We start from the raw sequence: 15,697 nt of genomic DNA on the forward strand, positions 1-15,697 counted from the left end.
TGTGGACATATGTAGAGGCACAGCCAATCCCCAGGCCTCTGAGCCAAGTCACACTACAGGAGAAGCATTTGTGCCAGAGTACATCAGAAAAGGATAGTGAGATAACAAAGGAAGAAATCATAGCAAGAACAAAGCATGTCTTGATTTCTTTAAGAAAGGGGTTGGTTGGCTAACATCTACGTTCAGGGGAAGCTGAGAGCCCCACGAAGGTGAAGGCTGCTTTGGATGGTCCGTGTTGGGACTGTCCAGGCTTCAGTTGTGCTTTGGCCGGGAGCTGCCTCTATTCTGCATTTGAGACTCATTGGGAAGGAACCACTGGTGACTCATGTCATGTCTACCTTCTCAAAGTCTTCTCTTGCCTCCTTTTTCTTTCTCAACTTGTCTGTGTCACGGCAGGGGAACCTTTCAATGTCTCCTTTTCACTCATGAGATCCATAGAGAATAATTTAGGAGTCATTTTAGCAGGCAGGCTGCGTGATCTATTAGTCCCTTTTCTATGAGCCTGTGATACAATGGAGGCCTGGAAATTAATAGGTTAGTCTCTGTCCCATTCCACATAACCCCTTTGCTGCAAATGCTGAGGTGATGAAATCTCAGTGGTTTTAACCCTAAACAAATCCCATGATTCAAAGTCTTAGTTGTTTCAACTCTGACCAATTCCATAATTGGAAGGAGAAAGTGGACTGTGGGGGGCTCGCATCCACGCCATAATCTCTTTCCATTTGGCTCCTGAAACTCCTATGGGCAACAAACGAAGCACCATGACTACTTCCCACGGGTTACGAGGTGCAAGTTCTCATGATCTCATGGTCACAATGTACCTCTGAAGGGGCTCTGCTTTCTGAAGACCATTCAGCCAGAAAGTGTGTGCTGATGTCCTGGGAATATTGTCCTCCATGGGACTGGCGTGACACTTTTAATTGCTCAAATTTCCTTTTCCACTAATAGTTATTTCATCTTCGACTCCAATGTTAGATGAGTGTGAAAATGGTACAGCCACCAATCAGCTGTTTTTCTTTTTCAGCATCAGTATAGCCATGGTATTTTTTAAAAAATGAATGCAATGTTTTGGAAAGGTCCTTGACCTGGTAGCCTGTGAGGGATTAAAATATTTATAGTCTGAAAACTAGCTGTGACTCCAATATAAAATTTCCATCTTCATTCAAACACTTTATCATAACCTGTCTACAAGAATGAGTCAAATATGGCCTGTCTCCCCCAGTGGGGTGTAATCTCCCAGAATGCAGGGACCTTGGCTTGACAACTTTATACCCTTCTAGGGCCTAGCATATGTCCTGTAAATACCTCTTCTATATTTTTGAATTAAGTTTAAGCAAAAGTAAATTTTATTTTGTTTAGTAGTTACCTCTAAACCCATATTCTGATTAAATGGTTAACATGCATTTTCGTAAATTTGTTTCTTTTCCTTATTCCACTAATTTAAAAAAATAATTGAGACCGAGGAAGTAAAGTTGCCAGCCATCCTAGGTTAAACAAAGCTCCCTGAACACTCTATACTGCCATCTAGTGGGAGAAAAGGCTCCACGGTTATGGAGTTCGTTTCCACTCGAGGAAGAAACAGGGTCCGTGTTTAGAACAATGTCAGAAGTGGCTGGTAGCTGAGAGGCTGGGAGGAGGACACGACGGAGAATATGTTTTCCTCTGATTAGCCACGTGCTGCTGAGGGTGGTTGCCTCTTTGTGCTTGGCATAATAGCAGAGGAAGCCTTCTTTGTCGTTTTGCGAACAAACACATCACGATAAACTCTGGGTGGTGTTCTTGGCTGTGGTTCTATTCGTGGGCTAGTAATTTAAGCTGTGGGATATTCCCATCAGAGCAATGCAGCTTTTAGAGGAGAAAAGTCACGGTTTGATTAGGATAAGTGCCCCCCCCACACACAGACACAGACACAGACACAGACACAGACACAGACACAGACACAGACACAGACAAAGACACGCAGATACACACATGGCATTGTTTCACCCTCTTGCTGATTCCTGGTCCTGTCCTGCCTCCTTGGCAGCCCCTTGCTGCAGTCTGTTGCCTGAGGCTCAAAAGAGCGTCCTTAATACAAAGCTGCACTTGGCCCTGCAGGAGGGGAGCCACGGACTTCCTGGCTCAGCCTCTGACGGTGATTACCAGGGCTTTTCATCCAAGTAGAGTTTATTTATTCATCAGCAGGACTGACAGTCAAGGTTCTGAGATCCTTGCACCAGTCAGATCCCTCTTGCCTTCAATTTTCTTTGATTTCTTTGATTGTTTCTCCTCTCTTCTCTGCCTTACCAGTTCTCTGAACAAACCTGTGAATTCCTTGTGGCCCCTTTTGCCTCCACCAAACACACACCAGCACACACACACTCAAATATGCACACTTGAGGGCTCTGGCCTAGATCGCTGTTGGGAAGTGGCTCTTGAGGAAATCAGGGAAAACCCATTAAGTCACACAGCGCAACTGGTGGGCTGAGTTGGCATTGGGCCATTGGTATGAGTTGAAGGATGAGACAAGTCTTGGTACTGTACATCCTATAATATCGCTCCAGTTGGCTCCTGAAACTCCCATATAAATAGAGAAATATCATTATTTTCAAACTAGAAATTAGGGATCATATCTGACAGGTTATCAGAAAAATAGGACAGAGCTGTTTGGCCAAATCTGGGACAAATGATCGCTCAGAAATAGATTTCACCTCATATTCCAGCTGAGATCATGGCAGAGGCTGCTTGCTTGGAACACTATTGAGAAGGATTCTGGGGCCACGTCCGGGTTTCATGTGGTGAAGAATGCAGAGATCTACTGGGAAGGTCTGAGATAGTCATGGGATGTGATAGCAGAAGTATTACAATATTGACTTTACACGCAAATGGTTTCTTGGAGGGCTAACAGTGAAATGCTGTTAGCTGTTAACATCGTGGCATGAGTTAAATTATTAGATTAGCTGTCCATTACCTCTCAGGGCTCTAAGGGAATGAGTCACAGGACTAGAGAAGTTTTTTATGGGGTTCTTCTTCTTTTATTTTTTAATTGAGCTAAAATACACATAACATAAAATTCACCATTTTAAGGTGTACAATTCAGTGGCTTTTAGTACATTCACAAGGTTGTGCAACCATCAGTACTAATTCCAGAATTTTTTTTTTTCCCGAGGAAGATCAGCCCTGAGCTAACATCCATGCTAATCCTCCTCTTTTTGCTGAGGAAGACTGGCCCTGTGCTAACATCTGTGCTCATCTTCTTCCACTTTATATGGGACACCCCCACAGTATGGCTTGACAAGTGGTGACTCGGTGCACGCCCAGGATCCGAACCCGGGCCGCCAGCAGCGGAGCGTGCGCACTTAACCACTATGCCACAGGGCCAGCCCCACTAATTCCAGAATTTTTTCATCACTCCAAAAAGAAACTCTCTATCTGTGAAGCAGTCACTCCTAATTCTCCCTTCCCTTCAGCCCCTGGCAACCACTAATCTGATTTTTGTCCCTTTAGATTTGCCTATTCTGGATGTTTCCTATAAATGGAATCATACAATGTTTGTCCTTTTGTGTCTGGCTTCTTTCTCTTTGTTTGTTTTCAAGGTTCATTCGTGTTGTAGCATGTGTCAGTACTTCATTTCTTTTTAGGGTTGGATAGTATTCCATAGTATGGATATAACATATTTTGTTTATTCATTCATCAGTTGATGAACATTTGGGTATTTTTTACCTTTTGACTATTATGAATAGTGCTGCTATGAAATTCACATACAAATTTTTGTTTAAACATCTGTTGTCGACTCTCTTAGGTGAGTAGGTGGTTCCCCGCCCCCCAATTTGGTGATGATGGACCTATTTGAAACTGTCTGATAGGTCAGTTTTGCTAAGAAGAAAAGAGCAGGAGTTTGAGTGCTGCTTGGATGAGGCATGGAAGGGAAAATGTGCAGAGCACCTTGGGCATGCTGGTGAATCCTAGGGGCAAAGGGTCTCTGGAAAGGAGAACAGGAGAGGGAGGAGAGGGTGCCAAAATGGGATAGCAACGACCTTGAGCTTGGTGGATGGAAGAAGAATGGGTTTGTCCAGAATTTATAAAAAGGCTGTTGATATTTTCCTGTTTTTTATAAGGAAAGGAAAAATCTCTGGTGGGGATGAAAAGATGGGTTAGGAGAGGGCCAAGGCAAAGTGAAAATGGTTATGGCTTTGGCTGTGTCTTAACAGGGTGTTGTTAATGGAGGCATTTTTGGCAGAAAGAAAGCTTGTTCAGCTGCGCATTAATGCAAGATGACAAGATTGGTAGAGCAAGTTTTATCACAACAAACCGAAGAAAAGGACCCTCTTATTACAACAATGCTGCCACGCATTTCTATGACAGTGGACTTTTTCGAAAGTATCTATAAGGTCATTAGGATGAGTGAATCAGGTAGAGCAGGCACTATTTGCTGCCTTTTGAGAAACAGGAAATCAAGGCACCGAGAATAGGGCTTTGTGACAGTAGGTATTCAATCAGAATTTGTTAAATAAGTGAAGCAGAGTCATATCAAGTCAAAGAATGTCAGACTGGGAGGGTCTTTGAGATTATCCAGAAGCCCTCCTCCCAACCCATTTTTGGAGAAGGAATGTCAGCGCAGAGGGGGGATGTCCTGGGCTTAAATGCAAGGTCAAGTGGTTGGTGAGTGAGAGACCCAAGTCAATAGTCTATCCTTGTACAGAGTGTCTTCATAACATCCACTACATTGCTTTGTCTTGGATGTTCTTGTGTGTCCTCACTACTGGGACACATGATCCTGGAGGTGGAGCTTGTGTCTGATTCATCTTTGTGTCTCCAGGGTGTAGCACAGTGTGGAAACTTGTTGAACGGATAAACAGGAACTGCAAGCTCTCTGCTCTTCCTGGGTCTCTGCCCCTTCTCGTTCTGCCACAGCTTTTAGTGGCAGAGCTAGGACCCAACCAGTTTCCAGGCCCCAGAGATCTTTTGCCTATATCTCAATGTCTATACTCATCAAAGTAGGTGACATTAGATGTACCTGGCAGGTTGCTTTGGACTTGCCAGGGCCCCTGGGATAATCTTCACGGTATTGTTACTATGAAAGTGTCTAGAAGGTGAGGGAAAGAGGAAGTTTTCTTTAGTTCAAAGCCTAAGGCCAGTCTAGCTACTTTCTGTGGGATCTCACGTGTATCTTGTGCACCAGAAAGTTCTGTCCTTTGGTATGCTGTCCAGGTCCCAGGTGGAGGTAGTCTAGAGCCAGTGCCTTGGAGGAACTGTGCCCTTCAGTGTGGACCTGACAGTGATGGGGGCAGGAAGAGGTGATGGGATTTTCAAGAGGTTCTGAAACAATTCCTTGTGTATCTTGTTTTGCTCTTCCTGAGGATTTCTATCTGTTCCTGAACACATATTGGAGGCAAAGTAAAGGAGGTCTCATATTAGTCCTTCCAGTGCCTCAGTACTAGATGTGGCCAGCCTGCGAATGACAGATGGTGGGTACCCAGGCCAGTGCATGGAGGGTCTGTCTGCAGGCACAGGTGCAGAGGGATTACACCTAGGGTGTGGACCATGGTGTGGGCTTTGGTACCTGTCCTCTAGTTCTGCCCAGTGTAGAGTAGCCCCCTTGGGGCTCTTGCCACCTGGACCTTTACTTCTTGTCTCCTGCACCAACTCCAAGATCCTTATGTTGGATCCTGCCAGCACCTAGCTGGCCTGGGAACAGCTTGACTTCCTCTGGTTCATTCTCTCTCCACTCCATGCCAGTGAGATTTATGGAGTGCAGAGTGTAAAAGGATAACATTGGAAAGCTCAATGTCAGATGATGGCCATGTTACCAGCAACTCTACTCCTCCTGATTTCAAAGCAGTGTCCACACAACCTAAGAGCAAAGCCAGATGGTCTTGTCACATGGATGAGATATCCAGGGACCAGTCGTTCTTCTTTGCTCCACACCCCTCGTCTTGAAGAGGCCAAGGGAAGTACTCAGAAGTCACCTGGGCAGCCTTAGGTGTCCATGTGAAGGGGCTAGTGGCCCAGAGAGTGTGAGAAGCAGCCTCTGCATCCGCCTGAGTGGGCCAGTTTAAGTCCTCCAGCCTCATCATGGCAGGGAGGTTGGGGTGAGCCCCATCTTTCCCATCTCTGCTGAAGGTGAGTAGCTCCTCAATCCTCTGAGGTGGCATCTTCTGTCCCAAGGGGCCCAGTGGGATGTGTATGAAGGTACATGGCTGTGCTGGTTTGTATGAAGAATGATGACACTGGAGACAGTGGTGCAGGAGGGGACCGATGCACTGGCAATATGCTGTCATTCTGAGGGAAGCCTACTCGTGGGAGTGGGTAGGAGCTCTCAGGTGGGAAGAGGGAGCTGTGTTATCAGAGTCTGCTTTTGTAATGACTGAGGTTTGGCTCTTCTTTACGGTGGGAGATTGATGAGGAAGCTGATTTTCAAATGGGCTCTCTGGATTGTGAAAAAGGATGTATATGGGAGATTCCAAGAGAGGGTGCAGTCTGGGGGTTGGCAAAGGCCCCCTGAGAAGATTGTAGGTGAGTTAATGCCTGTCAGGGGGGAGGGCTGGTGAGGGTCATCCTGTCAGATCTTCAGACCAGAGGTGGCAGCTAGGAGCTGTTTCCCAAACAGTTGCTGAGGGTTACATCAGTCAGAATGGAGGATGACAATGGGATGGGTCCCTATAACTAAACCTTGTTTAGTTCCTGTCTTGTCACAAGCCACTCTGTTTCATGACATTGTTTTGTCCCACTTTAGACAGACCACAGATCCTTTTCCCCATACAGAGATATGAGATGGGAATGGATGCCCCCCCTCGCCCCCCATGGCTAGCACACTCACCTGCACCAGGTCCGGCGTGAGGCGCTTGGCCTGCAGCCATTTCTGAAATCTCCTTGTTTTCCGCAGGACACGCTCGATGCTGCAGGTCTTTGGGGCTGCTGCAGAGGCACAGATTGTCCTGTCCGAGATCTCGTTTTGCTGTTTGCTGACCAGCCTTGAGATCTCCACAGGGCGCCAGGTTTTGGAATCATCCGTGTAATTTGCAGAGTAAGAAGGCAAGTAGTCGGAAGGCAGTCCGAGGTGGGAGGCCAGCCAGTTGTCAAACCTGGAAGAATAGCCCTTTTAGGGTCTGCCTGGGAGCTGGAGAGATGGAGCAGGGCCTAAGCAGGGACTAGCCACACAGCCAGAGCCAGAGCCAGAGCCAGTAGAGCCCGGGGACAGGGAGACAGGGGACAACATCTGGTCTGATCTATTTCTCCTCTTTAGACTGGGGCACTCCGAACACTTTTTGTGAAATGATTGTTTGTGTTTTCTCAAACTTAGGGAAGTTTATATGGGTTTTCAGAAAAGATGAGGGAAGTGCATGCCAAACACAAACTTTATCCTCTTCACACAACTGGCACAGAAGGACTGTCCATGGCTTTCTGAACTTCTACTCCATGTAAAGACAGCAGCTTTGCACATGCTGGTACCTTTGATTCTCCTAATACCCCATCCCCACTTTACAGATGTAGAAACTAAGGCTTATAGAGCTTAAGCACCTTGCCCAAAGTCAGACAATACGTTACCAAGCAGGGGTGCAAACCCAGGGCTGTCCATCAGCAAAACCCATCATCTTTCCCCTTCCCTGCACTGGTTCCAGAAACTGCCCACCATCTTACCAACGGCTGGGTTTTGGAATCATAGTTCTTGAAGAGGCTTCTGAGCCTGCACTGGGGAGACCACTGCCTCTCCATATCCAACCCCAAGCAGCCCCATCAATGTTGCTTTCAGTCCAAAGATTTAAGTTATCAGTACCAACCAAGTCTCAGGGAACAGGGCTGCTAAAGGGTCACCAAATTCAAAGCTATCTGGGATCCAGGAGGTGTGTAATTCCACACAATAGTCTTCTCGGTCCAGGGGAGAGGCGCCGGCCTATTACCACCTGCTGATTTCCCAGGCCCCACTTGGCCCTTTTCTCCAGTCATTCCTCCAGCTGTGTGCAGACATTTCCATTAGGGAAGAATGTTAAATCTTCTTCCGATTTATATATGAAAAATTACTAAGGTAACGTTTACCTTCATTATTATTAATAATTGCGGGTCATACCGCAAATGAAAATTAGGATTATAAGATATGTTATATTTTTAATTTAAATAAGAATGTGAAGATTCTTATTATTGGGCTTTACTGGGCAAACTCATGATAATGAGTTTTGGAATAATTAGCAGTTTGATTAGCCCCCAAATCTAGACTGTTTTGTTTTCTCCCTTATGACACAGCTTTACCCTAAGAGACTGCAAGCTTTTCAAAGAAGGTGCTCTAGCAGAAAGTGTCAATAAGCGCCTTCTGCAATGCAGGACCATTCAAATTGCAATGGAAGTAGGCACAAAGAATTCTGTTCAAGAACATTGCCCCACATCTATTTAAAAAGACAAAAAACACTGTAAACCAACAACGAGTCAATTTTACTGGAATTTTTAGGACGACCATGGGAAATGACCCTCCCTTCTGGGAGGATAAGGAAGGGCCAGCGCCCAGAGGCAGGCCTGTCTGTCTATTTCCTGTAGCTGCTCTTGCTCATGAGGGTTCACCCTCACCAGGGCCTGTGACTAAGGATTTAAAACTAGGTGGCTCTCTTAGATAACAATAAGAGCAACACACATTTGTGAAACACTTAAGCGTGCCAGTGGCTTTGCTAAATACTTTATGTGTATTATTTCAGTTAAACCTTTCAACAAACCTATGAGGTGGGTGCTATTATTACCATACAGATGAGGAGACTGAGGCACAGAGAAGTTAAGTAATTTGCCCAAAGTCACACAGCCAGGAATTGGAGGAAGTGGCATTCTGCTTAGTCCTCTATCATCCATTTTATGAATTTGCTCTTGGGAACAGATTGGAGACATTATTAGGGGTTTTAGCCAGCAGGGTCCTTAAGGATGATTTTGCCCCTGTCCCCTTCCCCATCATATTTTAAGGATGAGAAAATCGAAGGTGACTTGTCTAAAGAATCACAGACAATTAGTGGCAGAGGGGTCAGATCTTAGGGGCCCTTGTCTCCCAGTTGGTGAGAGTGGCATGGGGAGGGACTTCTTGCCCTGTGGGACAAGCTCATTGTCTTTTTTTTCTGTTCCCACCTCCTGAGGAGGCTCTGCTGAGAGGATAGCACTGACTTGGTAGGTGACCTGTAATGAATGCCTGGTGCACGTTCAGCAGTGGCTCAAGGCGTCCGCTAAGGACCAATTGAGGACAAATAAACAGGTGTACAGGCAACACTTCCCCCCTGTTCAAAATGGTAATCAATTTAGAGCGTTGAATGGGAAAAAATGTGTATTCTTACAACTTTGATTACCTACTTTTTTGAATAGAAGAATCAATGAGAAAATGGCCCTGCTTTTTATTCACTAAAATGTTAATATCCTGGAATTTGGAAAACCACAAAACAGAGGCAGAGTTCTAATCTTCCTTCTGAACTGAGATCGTGGGCGTGTTTGAATTGAGGCTGGCCTAGTTTCTTATTGGGCTGAAAGATGGACAAGCAGGATCATAGTTTCCCAGAGCTGGAAGGAAGCATAAAGGTCGTGTGGTCCAATCCCCTCAAGCCCCTCAACATGGAGAGCAGAGTGGAGGTGTGGGGGAGAGCAACAGTGTTAGAATGAGAATAAAATGCCCTCTTCTCTTGTAAACTTCTCACGCTTGCATCCAGTCAAACACTAGGTCTGCCGACATGCCTTCCTAAATATGTCTTGCCTCTCTTCCCTCTTCTCCATCCCTCAGCTCTGTACAGAACCCTTAAAACATCCAGCGTCTTCCCAAAGCTCTCAGGACACAGTTCCTACTCCTTAGAGCAGTTCACAATGCTCTTTCTAGGCCCATCTCCTGCTGCTCCCCTTACAAGCTTGCTTTGACTTCACCAAACCACTGACCATCTTTGGATAAGCCACATTGTTTTGGGCCTCTGGCCTCTACTCACCTTGTCATGTGCTAATCTCTTTGTCTGAGATACTTTCTTCCTCTTTCTTGCCCGGATAATCCCTACCCACCTCTTTAAAACCCACGTAGGTACCATCTCTTCTGATTCTCACTCCCTCATCCCCCAGTTGAGATAGGTTCCCTTCCATATGCTCCCATGACACTCTCCCAGGACACACATGTCCTATATTTTAATAGTCCTCATACTTGCTTTAATCATTGGTTCATGTCTCTGTCTTCTCAATAGAAAGTAAACTTCTTCAGGGGCAGGATTGGGCTTCCTTCAACTTTGTAACTCAGTGCCTAGCAGAGTGCTTGGCACCAAGTTAGTGCCCAATACATTTTAGTTGGATGGATGGATGGATGGATGGGTATTTGAATGTATAGATGGATAAGTGAGTAGAGGGATACATGGAGGGCTGGGTAGATGGGATTCCCAGAGTGATGGTTGGGTGGAAGAATGCATGGGGGGATGCCCGGATGAACGGGTAGATGGATAGATGGGTGCATGTATGGATGACTGAATGTGTAGATGGATGCTTTTGCCATAAGCTCTGGGGCCATGCAGCTCCCAAGACCTCTGAGTTCATTTGAGGAAATGAGTTAAAGCAACAATTACTATCATCTTTTGAGGGGAAGAGGCAGACAAGGGCAAGGGAGAAGGGAAGGCAAAATCAAGCCTAATGATTTAATTATTTTACTATGAGCTCTCCACCACTCAGTTAGAAGTATTTAAACATTCTTTAAGACTTTGGGAGTGGGGGCTGGGGATTTAAGGCCAAGTAGGTACAGTAAGGAAGGCAAGGTAAGGTATCCATCCTGGTAAGAGCCCAGGAATCCCTAGGAGTGATTCTGATCAGAAATACTGTCACTAAGTACACCTCCCCAACCCTCCACCCCAACCTGTTACCTGCATGTACACAAATACTGATCAGTCAGATCCTGGTAGATCTTGCCAGTTGGTGTGATCACTTAGGATTTCACACATAGGTATATTTTCAGTGAGAAGAATATGTCAACCAGATTTACTCATTTTTCTAGCTTCCCTTAACTTTTCCTTCAGAATTTGAAACTCAACATGGAATGCATGGGAAAATTGGTACTGGAAACATTCAAATGTTCAAAGGTCAATGGTTGAATATAGGAAGCCTCGGATTCATCATTAGCCTTATCACCAAAGAAAAGATATGGAAAAGAAGGAAAGGTGACTACCATCTATCAATCTTGCGTCTTCAGCCTACCCAGCTGGCCTGGGAAGCTCACCCTTCATTTGTTGCTGAACAACAAGCCTTGTCTAGTCCTTAGTGAAGACCAGGCCATGCTAGCCTGGCTATAGCATTTCAGCCAAATGTCTGAGAGTTTTGGATGGGCTTTATCCTAAGGTATCATCATAATTATTTTTAAAAGTAGAGAAATGTTTAGAGATGAACAAGAACAGGATGAATAAACATACCATTGAAAAGAGAGGGAAAGGATGTGAACTTATAGATAATTTAGCAAAGAAGAAATACAAATGGCCAATAAGCCTGAAAAAAGGGCTCAACTCAGAAAAAATACAAAGTAAAAATAGTAGTAATATTAATATTTGTGAGTGTGCAAGAAGTGAGCTCTATAGGTAGAAGTTTCCATTTGGATATATATATATATATCTCAAAATCCTAAAAATTTGCTACATTTTTTGACACAGAAATTCTACTTTTAGGAGTTTGTCATAGGAATTAATCACTGCTGTGCACAAAACTCTAGAAACAGAGATGTTCAACATAGCACTGTTTATAATACTGAAAAGTGAAAAAACCCCTAAATGTCTCAAGATAGACGATTAGTTTAATAAATTGTGGTTGATTGATGCAATCGAATACCATGAAGCCATTAAAAATCAAATTGTGTAGAATAGTTAGTAATGTGGAAAGGCATTCCTGATGCATTGTTAAATAAAAGTTTACAAAAGTGTATACATGGGGGGCCGGCCTGGTGGCATAGTGGTTAAATTCGTGTGCTCCACTTCGGCGACCTTGGGTTTGAGGGTTCAGATCCCAGGCATGGACCTACACACTGCTCATCAAGCCACGCTGTGGCGGCATCCCACATACAAAGTAGAGGAAGATTGGCACAGATGTTAGCTCAGGGCCAATCTTCCTCATCAAAAAAAGAATAAAAGAGTATACACAGTATGATCGCATTTTTCTTGAAAAAATTTTTAATCCATCCTTAGAAAAAAGGTGGCAAGGATATACACTAAAATGTTAACTAAGGGGTGATCTCTTGGTGGAGGAATTATACATGATTTTTATTTTGTGCTTTTTTAAATCAATATTTAAAAATTTCCTGAAAAATTTCCTGAAAATTCTAAAATAAACAGAAAATTACTTTTAAAATAAGGAAAAAGTTATTTACAATGTAGAGAAAAGGTCCATGTCCCCAGACTCACTCACTGCCTCTCTCTGCTTCTTTGTGCTGAGGAATGTGCATTCCAACATGAAGAGCTCTAAACCGCAACGTGCCCCGCCTGGTGTTTTCCTGCTTGCCACTGCACACTTCCCTTTCAGGCACACATGGAAAATGAATTCTGAGGGTGAAGTAATATCCTGAACTCTGCTGGAACACAAACCTATTTGGGGAAATGCTTCCTGAATTTGGCCAATACCTGGCCGGTGAGAAAAACTTCGTTTATTGCTACTTGAAGAGTCAGTTGTAAGATTCATAAACTCTTATTTACTTATCTGGAGAAGGATGTGAACCGGGAGCTCTTCTTCAGTTGAATCCCTTAATTTTCCTCCCTCCTATCTTATGTCCATATTCTCACTGCCTCCTTTCTCCAGGGCATCAGCCCCACTTCACCTGTGTTCTTGGTCCTCTCCATTCCAGTTCTTAGGTGGGAAATCTTGAGTTCACTTTCAACATCTCCATCTTTACTTCCTCGCACATCGAGTTGGTCAACAAAACGACTCTCTAGCTGAACCAACTCGCATCCTTCCTGCCCTGCTTTGTTCCTTGTGACCTTTCTCCTGGACTAGGAGAACTGGTCTGGCAGCCCCTGCCAGCGTCACCAGTCCATCCTGCACACTGCTTTCCATAAGATCTTGCCAAAGCACAGGCCTCATCTTGTCCCTATCCCACTTAACACCCTCAACCATTGCCTGCAATAGAGCTTCCCCAATTGGGGGTCTTTCAACTTTTCAATATTCAAAATGCCTTAAAAAAGGCCTAATAGAGAAAGTCCACATCAACTCCATACAATATCTACCATCTTGCAAAAGAAGTTCAACATTTTTGATTGATATTTTTTATTTGTTACTTCCATTTAGTAACTTAGTTGCATAATCCAATATACCTTTGGTTAATACAGATTGGAAATAAAATTATTGTAAATTAATGCCTTTTGTTCGGTCACCAAATCTTATAAGCCTGAGGTAGGTCCTTGGGGGAAGGCAGAGGAGAAGAGGCCTATTACACAGGATTTTGGTATTGAAAAGGCTGGGAACCACTGGCCTGGAGGTTAAGGTCCCAATTCCTTGGCATGGCATCCAAGGCGCCCTGTCCCCCACCTGACCCTTCCAACCTCCTCCTTCTGCCACGCCTCCGCATACACCCCATGCTCCAACCACTAAGTGCTTCTCACCTCTTCCCACACTTCTGGGCCTTTGCTTAAGCTGGTCATTCCACCTTAAGCCCTTCCACTCCCACCAAATTTCAGCTCATCCTTTAAGGCCTTGCTCAGAATACCTTCCCCTGGAGAAGCCCTTCCCTAGTCCCCATCTGGAATTAATATCCCCTCCCTGGAGCTCCTGGAGGTCCTTTACACTCCACTTCTGACCTGCATCAGACCAGGCCTTGTTATTGTTATTTGTAACATGGCTCCCTCCTCCTGAGCCCCTGGAGGGCAATGACCAGAGTTTTATAGCAATGTCACTATAGCATCTTCTGAGTCTTGGCCGTAGTCAAGGCTCATTGACTGTGTGATAGCATTCTTTGATGAGAACCATGTGTATTGCAATTTATTAACTTGGGTTTTCCTCTGATCAAGGCAACATCTTACAACAGAAAACTGGTTCAGAAACCTTGAAACAAACTGCCCTGGTTTGAATCCCAGATCTGCCACTTATTAGGTGATGACCTTGGGCAAGTCACTTAATCTTGCTATGTCTCAGTTCACTATCTGAATAACGGGTGCAAAACACTAACTACCAAGATGGTTGTAAGGCATAAATAAAACTAGCTTTAAAATGTCTGTCACAGAGTAGGCTTTCTATACATTTTATTTCCCTCCCCCTATGAGAAATGAACTTGGTAAACTCAGCAATCCCAGGCTACTCCATTCATAGAAAAGAAAACTTTAAGCTCCCTCTTCAAAAGGAAACTTTGGATTTAGCATTTAGGGCTGGAATTTGGCTTCACATCTTACCCTCCTCCCTCCCTCAACTTCAACCCATCACCACTATGATTAAGTGGCTTTGCTTCAGCTCCCACCCTTAAATTACATACTGAGTCATTTTCAACAAACTCCTGCACATATCTTCACATGAAGGGAACAGAATTTTGCCCCTGCAAGTTATCTGATTGAGATTCTGACCTTATTTCTTCTTTAAAGAACTTCTTGCAAATAGATGTCCCGATGCAGGCATTGCATTTATCAAGACCGAGGAAAGTCCTTCCAAAATTGTAGCTGGTTCTGACTCGGGGCACCAGAGAAGGAGAGGGAGAAGCCGGCGAGGAGACAGAACAGCTCAGGGCTGAGACCCACAGCAAGAGGGCCGGCCAGCCTGGGCAGAGGGCGGCAGCCTCAGACCCCAGCCAGGGCTCCATCTCGGGCTCAGGACTCCAGCTGCAGCCTTCGGCTGCCCTCTCAGGGCTGCACAGAGGCAGGTCTTGGCAAAAGAGAGGGGGCTGGCTTCAGGGCGCTGACCCCATCCCAGCCTTCGAGGTTTCTGTTTGAGGATGCTAAGGAGCTTGGGGCTAACGAGGCTGGAGAGGAGGTGAGGAAGTCCGTGGAGGATGCTGATAACACCGTTTCCAGAGTTATTCTTCCTTTGCCTGGGGCGGCTGCCACAGGCTGGGGAGGGGCTGACTGGCAGATTTCGGGAAGGACAATGGTCAGGGCTTCTCTGTGCAGTCCTTTCGACAAACACAGGATTTCCTGGTTGGGCAGGAAAGGTCCCTGCAGGATGTATGTCCGACCTGGGTTCCACCTGGGAGTTTCAAAGGATCCTGAAGGCCTCCACCCTCCACTGTTTTAATTCTGGGTGTATCTGTCCCTATGGATCACATAAACACACACACACACACGCACACACCAATTTTTCTCCCCTCTGCAGTGGATATTTTGGCTTGCCCTTTAGCCAGCCATACCTCCCCCACTTTGACCATATTTGGCTGTGAAATAAGTAGAGGTCAGCTTGCTGGCCATCAAGCGGCACATTTAACACTGGTTTGAAAGGCAAAGCCTTTTTGCTGCGTAGGGAATAGAAAAACTTAAGTTAGTCCATGCTGCAGCTCCTCTTGCCAATCTGAGAAGAGAGGAGAGAGAACCTGGTGGACTCTGATGTGATGAGGGGAGAACCAGAAAGATCCCTCTGCCTGCACCCAGCTGTATCCGTCCCTCTACCCATGCCTGAAAATCCCTCTTCCCTTTACCACCCTTCCTCACTTCTCAGTGGCCGTCCTGACTTGGTGGGATTTAACTGCCCCAGGATTGCCTTCCTCCTGACACCAAGATAAGGTCCACAGCATGGAGTAGAGGGGAGTGCTAATTTAGGAATAGAGAGAGCCTATGAGGATCAAATC

General features: G+C 45.2%; 1 protein-coding gene across 1 annotated transcript in view; it reads right to left on the reverse strand.

Annotated features, from left to right (window-relative positions):
• Positions 1-14,983, reverse strand: part of DIPK2B (divergent protein kinase domain 2B) — a 41,884-nt gene extending 26,901 nt beyond the window's left edge. Inside the window, exons 1-2 of the mRNA XM_058535705.1 lie at positions 14,487-14,983; positions 6,800-7,064 (exon numbers count right to left, since the gene is read on the reverse strand). Of these exons, the coding sequence (XP_058391688.1) occupies positions 6,800-7,064; positions 14,487-14,719 (498 nt within the window). The 5' untranslated portion in view covers positions 14,720-14,983. The remainder of the gene's footprint in view (positions 1-6,799; positions 7,065-14,486) is intronic.
• Positions 14,984-15,697: the final 714 nt, after the last annotated feature.

Source organism: Diceros bicornis, chromosome X (genome assembly GCF_020826845.1).
Source record: "Diceros bicornis minor isolate mBicDic1 chromosome X, mDicBic1.mat.cur, whole genome shotgun sequence".
In the NCBI taxonomy this organism is placed as follows: domain Eukaryota; kingdom Metazoa; phylum Chordata; class Mammalia; order Perissodactyla; family Rhinocerotidae; genus Diceros; species Diceros bicornis.